We start from the raw sequence: 10538 nt of genomic DNA, 5'->3' as shown, positions 1-10538 counted from the left end.
GAGTTAAGGAAGGCTTTTCATCATATATTTGAGATTTCGCGTTTCGTCATAAAACACGTGATTTCGAGTCAAAATTTTATCAAAACTAAAATACAGTTCAAGGATAAACTTTGTTATGTAGCATTAGAGAAAATAATATTGTAATTTATTTACTCCAGCGTAGAAATAAAAAAAACCCTCATTTTGACAATCTTGGTACTATTGTAGAACTCGCTAACAACGTTTGTAATATAGCATTTTAATGATGTTTATAACGAATCAGAAAATAAAGATTAGCAAAATTGTAAATGTAATTTTAAATAAAAATGTCTTCAAAAAATCATGTAAAAGTAAAACGAATTTTGATGAAAGGTGGTATTATTTTCTTTAAATCTTTGATATCAGAATGTTTTCAAATAATAAACAAGACTACTATTAACAACATTTAATAAAAATGTCATATACATTATAGGGGTAAATGCCCTATTATAATATGTTTTATTTCGCATGTTTTGTTTTAATTATACCATCATATTTTGTTGCCCGGACAGTTATTTTGGGGTATAATCATTAATTAATATTTGTTTTATGATGCAAAATGAAAATAGTAGAAAACCCCTTACCCCGCACAACTTTCCTTCAAAATTCACAAAAATTACCTCGAAAATTGATGCAAACTTTATACATTTTCAAGGTATTTAAATAGGACGTTTTCATAAGGTATCAAATACGATTCTTCATAAAATTAGGATAATTTATTTTAAATTTTATCCATGCATGCACAGTATAAAAGGAATACTTCAGTTGCTCCCATAACATGCGCAATTTTTAATAATTTTTTTTCAATTTAAAAACCGTATTTTTTTTCAATAATTAAACATTTCTCCAAAACTTTTGCTTATTTTCAGTTAATATTTGTACTATAGTTAAAAAATGTAAGGCAAACTATTTAGTTTTTCATTTAAAATGCCGTTTTTTTCCATTAAACTAGGCACTGTTTCTCATTCATAAATATTAACGGTCTCTCAAGCCATTTAAAGCTGCAAATCTTATTGATAAGCATGAGATATCACATGTCTTAAACATTTCCACATTTGTAAAAAAATCCTTTAAATATTTCTTTGGAAAATTGAAAAAATAAGTGTCAAGAAGAACTGAAAGTATTTCTTCTAATGTTGAAAGATAATACATCTCTGAAAGACAAAGCATTTAACACAAAAAATTGGATTTCAATAGAAATTTAAGTGCATGTTCAGCTTTAAACAATTTATCAAATTAGGCAATAAAAATTGTTTTTGAATGATACCTTTTTTTTAACATTCCCCAGTTATAAATTAATTCTCTAAATATTTCGAAAGAAAATTTAAAAAAAAAGCTTCAAAAACTGAAAGTATCTCTTCTATTGTTTTAAGATATTACATCACTCAAAAACGAAACATTTAACACAAATAAAGTGAATTTCAATGAAAATTTAAGTGCATGTTGCATTTAATGAGAAATGTTTCACTTAATAAATAAACTACTAAGAAATAATACAGCCTCAACCAAATATTAAAGTAAGCAATACAAATTGACTTTGAATAAAACCTTTTTTTTTTAGATTTCCTTTGTGTAACTTGTCTTCCTAAAAGCTATTTGATATTACATAAACGTAAAACAGTGAGAAAACAAATTCAATGAAATCATTGAGCTAAAATGCAGGCTTAGAACACAATATACATATAATCTGAAACTGTCGCAAGGTAAATAGATGCTATCGGCCTATCCTAGGATTTGGAAAAAAGAGATACCGTAATCCTGAGGACAAATAACGCCCTCAGTTTAACGTATAGGTTATTGACTGCTGTTTTTGTAAGACATAGATTTTTTGCAAGATTTAAGTTACTTTTTCATTCGTTGACTATCTTTTATGTAAGAGCTTGCAATACAATTTCCAAACAAGAATTTCCTTAAAAAATAATAGTAAAGGAGAAGCAAGAAAAACACTAATATAATTTCTCTTTCATACATTACCATTTCATTTTTTTGGAAAAAAAATAGTTATTGATACTCTTTAATAAACGAACAACCGTAATCCTGAGGACAAATAACCTACTCAGTTTAACGTATAGGTTATTGACTGCTGTTTTTGTAAGACATAGGTTTTCGAAGATTTATGTTACTCATTTATTCTTTGATTTTCTTTTATATAAGAGTTTACAATAAAATCTCCAAACAAGAATTCTTTTAAGACAAAGAAGAAAAGGAGAAGAAAGAAAAACACTAATATAATTTCTCTTTCATATATTAGCATTAAATTTTTTTGGAAAAAAATGGTTATTGATGCTCATTAATAAACGAACATTATTGCTAAACATTTTTTTTCTATTCATAGACTCTAAGCAAACACGCCCTTTGATGAAATAGAATTAAATTAAAACTAAAGATAGTTTGAAACATGGCTTTGAAATATCTTAGACAATAATATTTATATTCTGTAGAGGGACACTTGGCTGACTTGCATGGAGAATACAGCGTGACCTGTCTCCGAAACAAATATTTATTTAAATCAATAATGCAATCAAAGTTACAAAATCTAAAATCAAATCCAAAAGGGAAGTGTTTTACAGTTATGGATTAGAGGAAAGTTAAAGAAAGTAAGCACATTATTTTAAGGTTAAAAAACATTAAAAATAGCTTTTTGTTAATATCGAAAAAAAAATTTTTATGGAACACAAGTTCAGAACCAAGTAAAATTATTTCATCATCTAAGCTGTTTCTCGACTCTGGTTCTATTTCTAACACATTGTTTTGTTGTTCTCTTTGATTTGTTTGAATTCCAAATTTGTAAATCTTTTTTAAAAATTTTAACATGGCAGTCTTGTTATTCGTGATATATTGAAACAATCGAAAGTGGCTCTCTGGTTACAGTTCTTAAGAAATACATCCCTGATGTGTAGGAAAAGTAGGCAATTAAAAATGCCGTGATCTTGATACTCTAGAGCAGGGATGGCGAACCAATGGCAGGCGTGCCATTTATGGCACCCGATCACATTTGTTATTACGCAAATGGTATTACACTATGAAGCATATGTAGCAATTAAATTAAAATTAACAAAAAACACACGAAATAATAAACAATTATTAATAAAAAATTAACAATTAATGCTAAAAAATCAATTAATAACCATAAAAAACAAGCTAACAATGGCAATTAACTAGCAAAAAAAATAACAGTCCTGCTTAAACTAACATCTTACTACATAATATAAGTTATTTGTCATCTAATCTGCAACAGCAGAAGTCTCACTAATGCTACTTTAAGTTGAATTACTCGTATAACTGAGACATTGCCAAATGTTTTTTTTTTCAATGTAAATAAAGAGTTTAGAGTTGATAGTATTTAGTGTTATTCTTTTCCCAATAATAACGAAGTCAAAATTATTTGACGGCGCGTCTATGACCACATCAAACAATATTTTTAGAAAAAATGGCACGTCGGTGCATAGAGGTTCGCCACCCCTGCTCTAGAACATCGCGTGACAGGTAGAATTCCGATTTGCCAAAATGCCTCTGATCTATATTTAAATATCCATGATCTATAATGAGCTACTTAAAAAAATCAGAATAAGGATTTTCTAAGGAAACAAATTAACTTTATGGTAATTGGTCGACCTTTTTCAGAGCCATTCCTACTTTTTTGCCCAATTTTAAAGTAAATGTTTCTGAACCTGATTGTGAATCTTGTGACATTTTCGCAATTTGAGATATGGAAGACATAAATTATAATCTAATTAATAAAATGAAATTAATATCAGCAGTAATAAAATGAAGTGGGAAGAAATACTGACCCTTTCTGATTTATTTAAATTTCTATGACATTAAGTCAACTTAGGTGGTTTTCAACATATTATGTGATATGTAAACCATTTTTGAAAAAAAGTCAATTCGCTATAACTCGAAGTACGATAACTCGAATATTACTATAACTCGATTTTTTTATGAGGTACCCACCCTTCTGTCTTCAATTTCATGTTAATTATTCTCGATTACTCGAATTTTACTCCCTTTAACTCGATTTTTTTAAAAAAAGATTACTGCATCTTTTAAAGCTAGAAAAAAAACCTAGGAGCTGATATCTTGCCCCTTCCTTTGCAACACACACACAATAGACTCAATTTATTAACAAAACGTAACAATAAATTTTAGCAATTAGACTGAAAAAGAAAATAATAAAACATGAGAAATAAAAAACAACAGGAGCTTTCAAGAGGTGCTCCTTCCGGCGTGTGTGTGTCGAGAACAACTAAACAAAAATTATTTTGATTGGCGACGAATTGACGCCGCCGAAAAGAATTAATTCGTAACAGACAACAACTGTGGGGAATGAGTAAACTTTTTTCTGGTCTGAACAAGCTTTATGCTTATGATTTGCTATTAGAGATTGTGTGGAAGAAGTGTTTACCTCTAAAGATGTCGAAGCGAAAATTAAAAACTCTCAACTTGGAAGATAAAATTAATCTTATTAATGATGTAGATAGAAATCCAAACATGAAGATGAAAGATATAGCGTTGAAGTATGGAATTCCCCCGAATACCCTTTCTACGATATTAAAAGAAAGAGAAAATATCCTTAAACGATATGAATCTACGAACCCGCTGTCTAAAAGAATGAAGATGTGTGCCTTTCCCCAGGTGGAATCAGCTCTTCTGAAATGGTTTCAGCAGTACAGAAATCGAGAAAATGCTATTCCCATAAGTGGTGTTTTGCTACGTGAGAAAGCGATAGATTTTGCTAAACTGTTAAAAATGGACAATTTTCACGCTAGTGCTGGGTGGCTAGAAAAATTCTAGAGCAGACACAATATTGTCTTTCGCACTCTTCATGGAGAAGCTGAAGCTGTCCCTCTTGAAGTATGTGAACAGTGGTTAAATGAAACGTTACCAAATTTACTTCAAGGATACAGTGAAAATGATGTTTTCAATATTGATGAAATGGGATTAATTTTTAAATGTCTTCCAAATAAGACTATGATGTTTAAGGATGAAAACTGCTCAGGGGGTAAAATGAGCAAGGCACGTTTGACTGTCCTAGTTGGGGGAAATGCGTCTGGGACAGAGAAATTGCCCTTACTTGTTATCGGAAAATACCGAAATCCCCGATGTTTCAAGAATGTAAAAACGTATCCTTTGGATTACAAGTCAAGCAAAAAGTATTGGATGACATCTGTTTTATTTGAAGACTATGTAAGAAAATTGGATCGGAAATTCTTCGCCAAAAAAAGGAAACTGATACTCTTTATGGATAAATGCACAGCGCATAGTGATCTACCTAATTTGAAAGCAGTAAACTTGCAGTTTCTCCCGCCAAACACAACAGCAAAGTTGCAGCCGATGAACCAGGGTATCATAAAGTGCTTCAAACAGTCGCAAAAGATTTGTCAGAAAAATGATAAACGATATTGAAAACAATATTTCTTTCAAAGTTGATGTACTGGAAGCCATGAGGCTACTTTCCAGTGCTTGGAATAATGATGTAAGCGAAACGACAATAAGAAACTGTTTCCGGAAGTGTAGGGTTTTTAAAGAAACACAGAGTGAACCCGTGATAGAAGAGCTTCAGGATGAGGAAGTAATTGAGAACTCTGATTTCATAAACTTCGATGAAAACATTGCTGTTTGTGGTGATATTTCCGACGAAGAATTTATACAGATCACAGAAGAAAATGATGAAAGTGCTGCTGAGGAAGAAGGTTCAGAAACAATAGCCCCAAACATACTTGAAGCGCGTGCATCTCTTGAAGTTCTTCAAAATTTTTTAGAGAGTCGAGAAGAAATTGATAGTTCTATGTTTGTGCACCTGCAGAAAATTGAAGATTTACTGTTTCTAGAGACTCATAAAGGACTGCTTCAACGTAAAGTGACGGATTACTTCAAAAAAACGTAAAATTTAGTACAAATAATAAAGTAAGTTATTATGTTATACTTTATAGTTTTTTTCTTAAATATTGTAAGCATTTAGAAGATTTGTAACTAATAAGCATTAATTAAATAATCCGACAGTATTTTGAAAGTCCAAAACCAAAACTTACGGTAAGTCGAACTTCCGATACGTCGAAGTTATTCGTCAGTCCCATCAGATTCGAGTTATCGCGAATTCACTGTAATTTTAAAAACAACTGGCTACATAAAAACAGATTTAGAGAGGAATTCTGAAGAAAAACTAGACAACTCACTAACAAGCATTCAGAAAATAGCGGTTTGTTCTTCTCCCCCCCCCCTTCAAAAGAAAATTGCATTCTTATTTAATTTTTTTTTAATTTTTACTTTAAATTATGGAAGCTAATTTTGATATTAAATAGTGTCCTGTAATTACCGGTAATCGACCCATCAGTTACAACTGACAGAAGTTAGGTCATAACATGGAAATATTTTACTAAGTTTTATTTTATCCTATGGGGATTTAATTGTGTTTTTTCATCCTCAACTACTTTTCATTTAAAATTTTGTGCTTCGGTATTTCAAGTGGCATTTTTTTTCCTTATGCACTGTAGCATAAGGAAAGCACAGGTAAACATCTAGTACGTGCGCCTGGAGAGAAAAGGGGAAAGAGGATTAATTTGAGAAAAGAGGATTAAAAGGGAGAGGCCATCTTGACAAATGAGATATTGTATCCGGTTTAAATTTTTATGCGGAATTCGATCGAAACCAAACGCTTTGGAGTAGTGGTAGTTAGAAATTTTTATCTTTGAAAGAGTTGCTTACTGGTTTAAAAGGTATAGAAAGAGTTGAACTCAGTAATGCCTAAAGTCACACTTTTCAAATTTCCTTACCCTGGGTAACGAATGTTCTAAAAATCAAAGAAAAATGAAACCTATTACAATACAATAAAATAAAGTAAAACCTGCGTGACCACTAATTTAAAATGATTGCAATCTTTATGGTTTCTGTAAAAAATCTGTAAAAAATTTTAGTGTACCGCCCCAACATCAAAAATTGTGGCAACTACTTTACACTAAAGTGGTGAAGTAAAACACGATACATAACTCATGGAAATATGTGCTTCACGACAACAGTGCTCTTTTACTCTACTTAGTGTGAAGTAGCCGCCATCATTTTCATTAGTCAGTGACACCAAAGTTTATAATTTCTTTTCACTAGACTTTCCCTAAATGAAATTGTAAACATGGACCCAAATCAATCGGGCTGACTTTTTAAGCCTCCTCGTGAAGCAAGTAATCCTATGTTTGGTTAGGATAAAATTGACCAATCTGCTTCAATGCTTTCATCTGCTTCAAATATTTCAATAGCTAAATAAATTTCCATAATTCCAATATCTAAAAAAAAAAAGTTGCTAATCAGTCACAAAGAGCTCTAGTTTTAACAAGATGCCCTTAAAAAATTAACGGGATCCGGAACTTTAACTGGAACTTAAATTCGCCAAGGAAAAAGTTAAAAATTTTTAGATGAATGCAAAATTAAAAACGTTAAATCAAGAACCTTCAAATTTAGTTTTACTAACACTAAAAAAACTAAAATCCAACTAAGATTTGAAGCAATAGGTGCATTAATTAAAAAATCCTAAGAAACTGATATTATTTGATTAAAAATTACTTTTGTTTCGAAAATGTGAAGATGGAAATAGTAGTCGACATGCTTCAAGCTCTCAAAACAGGCACCCATTCTCAAGACTTGACAAATGTTTGCTTGTGTTTGAGACTCATTCAGTTGAAGTTATGGTGCAATGCTTATTGTGTTAAACTTGGATTCATGAAAAATGTGTAGGCCACAGAGGTTTGAATAAAAAAATTTGTATGTTGTATCTTGAATATAATTAAACCATACTCCTATTAAATACTGAACTTAATGTTTTGTTTTATAAATGCTTGTTTTTATAATTAATTATATTTTTATTTCCATATAAAAGTCTTACTTGAGTTTGCTAGTAACAAACTGTCATGTTTCCTCGCAATTTCTTTGGCTTTTAATGCCATTATCTGAACTCGTAACAGTTCTGAAAATATAGTAACTGTATTTTACGTTCTAATACTAAACATTTGTGTTTTGAACTACTTATTCTCTATTTATTTGTTTAGACATTTTTGCTCAAATTTTCAAGGTAAGTACGGTTTGGGGACTGGTGGAATGAAATAGCCAACTGGTTTCTTAAATCGCACCACTTGCACGAACTTCTAAAAATAGTTATTTCTTAGTAGTGTCTCAAAAATATTTTTACCTAAAACAAAACATAAGCAGCTTAATAACTATGTTTTGTTGCTAAGATATTTAAAATATAATTATCAGTGATTTGTGACTGATAAAAATTAGGTTGTGAATTGTGGTATGATTTCGGTAATTGTTCTCTACGAACGCTACATTCGGTATTAATTTGAAATAATATATCATTTAAAGAGTTTTTCTTTATTTATTTTTTTTTATTTTAAAATAAACTGGGATTGGTATTACTCCATAATTTTTACAACGTATTTAGTAGGAAAAATATTTTATTGAAAACCTTTGGTAAATAATAAGTTCATATAAAATTCGATTTCAAGTTCCATGATGGAGATATATAGTTTTTACAATGAAATCAAATTCTAAAAATGTTCTCCTGGTGACTCCAAATAAACAGACCCCTCACCTGACCAAGAAATACGAATCATGAAATATAAAAATAGCAAAGAAGTTTATTTTTTGGCAATTCTGATAAAAAATATATAGGATCTGTAACTTAGCAGGAATCGGACAAAATCACTTGATTTGCACAAGCTTCACAACTCTTCATATGCTTTATCTCAAGAAAAGTTTGTTCCAGTGATCTCAAATAAAAAAAAGTACTTAAAACTATAAATTCAATTGAAAACAAACACAAATTAACTGAATCAAGAGAAAATATGATTGAAAAATGAAATCTTGTTAACTTACAGGAACAAAAAGTTTGAAATGTAAGTTTAGGAAACTAAATTAAATGGTAAAATTATTTTTTAACTTACATTTAATTATCTGAATTCTATTTAATAAACTAATTTTTAAATTTATATATTCCTAATATTTCATAAATTTGAATTTTTCTCTTTTCGTAAGAATTTAAAATGCGTTTTCGTATAACTAAATTCTTTCAGGACACTTCAAATAAACATTGCGACAAATTTAATCGAAGTGCATATCATTAAGTATTTTAATCAAAAATCCCTTCCAACAATGTGTACTTTCCTGTTCACTAAATTAATATAAATTGTTTTAAAACTAAGCTATTGGACAGGAACTGCAAAATTGTACTTTGATTCAAACCTTTATTGAAAAACACTATTTTACACTCATTAAAATAGTCCTTAAAATTGATAAACTATGTTGATTGTGCAGAAATAAATATTAAAAAAATATAGTTGCATCACGATGAAATTTTTAATAAAAATAATAATTTAAAAGTGCATAAGTAAAAACTTTATTGATTGAACATGTACCATACATTTTTTTATTGTACAATTATTAATGTTCCATACATTTAAGGCCTTAAAGCTTTTTTTTTCTTAATTTTTAGGCCCATATGCTTACTTCAACAAGTGGCCTGATTAAAGTGAGGATTTTTTTTCATTTTTAAATAAATAATTTTGCATATTTTTTGTACAGTTCTTAAAAGAAAAAAAGAAACTCCTTAACTAAGACCATATGGCTGGCTTTTCATTTAGTGAGATGAAATCTTAATGATTCGAGGAAACCTTAAATGTTCCAACTAATTTGTGTAGAAAATTATAAATAGAAAATATTTAGAGCTACACAAAATGTGTAGAAAATATTTAAAGCTACGCAATCTGATATAAAAACATACTTTTAGTGAAAAAACATTTGTTTAATTTCGATGGATTTGGATTCAAGAACCATAGAGTATTTTCTAAGTAAGAGGGGGTGGCCCCATAACTTGGAAAATAGGACAACAAAAATTTTGATAGGAGAGCGGTCGAAAATTTTGTACCTCCAATGTTATTTTCACGTTAATTAAACGATGATGGAATTAAACTATACCTTTTGCACTTTTTAAAACATTAAAATATGCTTTTTGCTCAATTTTAAAATTATTTTTATCTAAATGTAATTCAGTATGAAAATAATATTTTATAAGTATTTCTCCTCCCAATGAGGGGATTCGGGTTCAAATTCCTGTAATGGCTGATCGAAAAGAATTCCGTACATGGCTTGTACCGAACACAGTGCTGACGTAAAATATCCTCAGTGGTAGACTAATCAGGGGTTAGAATCCCCTTGCTATGAGACTAACCGTGGGAGGTTTCTGTGGATTGCCTCTCCTTGTGACGCAAAAGCGGGTTAGCTCCATCGAAAATTCTTCAACAAAGCAAATTTCTCCTAATACTCGATCCAAGAGTTCCCCGGTCTTCTGAATTGGGTTCAAAATTACAAGGCTACGGAGTTGAACAATGGTAGACGTAAACTCAGAATCGAGTTGGCTATTCAGCACCGATTATAAAATTTTAAATAAAATAATTCCAAATTATTTTTTAATTCAAAGATACACAATTTTTGCATATTTTTAAGTGCGTAATTTGAAATGTCGTAATCCAATA

The 10538-nt window shown here is 30.0% G+C and overlaps 2 protein-coding genes across 2 annotated transcripts; both read left to right on the top strand.

Moving 5' to 3' along the window:
* The first annotated feature begins 4344 nt into the window (after positions 1–4344).
* LOC139425242 (major centromere autoantigen B-like) lies at positions 4345–4812 on the top strand. Its single transcript, XM_071179187.1, has one exon. The coding sequence runs from the start codon at positions 4345–4347 to the stop codon at positions 4810–4812; it is 468 nt and encodes a 155-aa protein (XP_071035288.1).
* A 595-nt stretch (positions 4813–5407) lies between these two features.
* Positions 5408–5905, top strand: LOC139425241 (tigger transposable element-derived protein 6-like). The gene has a single exon (XM_071179186.1). It carries the CDS (start codon positions 5408–5410, stop codon positions 5903–5905), a length of 498 nt encoding a protein of 165 aa, XP_071035287.1.
* The last annotated feature ends 4633 nt before the right edge of the window (positions 5906–10538 follow it).

This window comes from Parasteatoda tepidariorum, chromosome 3 (assembly GCF_043381705.1).
Source record: "Parasteatoda tepidariorum isolate YZ-2023 chromosome 3, CAS_Ptep_4.0, whole genome shotgun sequence".
Lineage (NCBI taxonomy): Eukaryota > Metazoa > Arthropoda > Arachnida > Araneae > Theridiidae > Parasteatoda > Parasteatoda tepidariorum.
Note: the sequence above shows the minus strand (reverse complement) of the source record. Positions and strands in the feature narration are given on the sequence as shown.

Bases quoted from the DNA above. Each gene is read 5' to 3' on its own strand.
- LOC139425242 (XM_071179187.1), top strand. From the start codon at position 4,345: ATGAGTAAACTTTTTTCTGGTCTGAACAAGCTTTATGCTTATGATTTG.
- LOC139425241 (XM_071179186.1), top strand. From the start codon at position 5,408: ATGATAAACGATATTGAAAACAATATTTCTTTCAAAGTTGATGTACTG.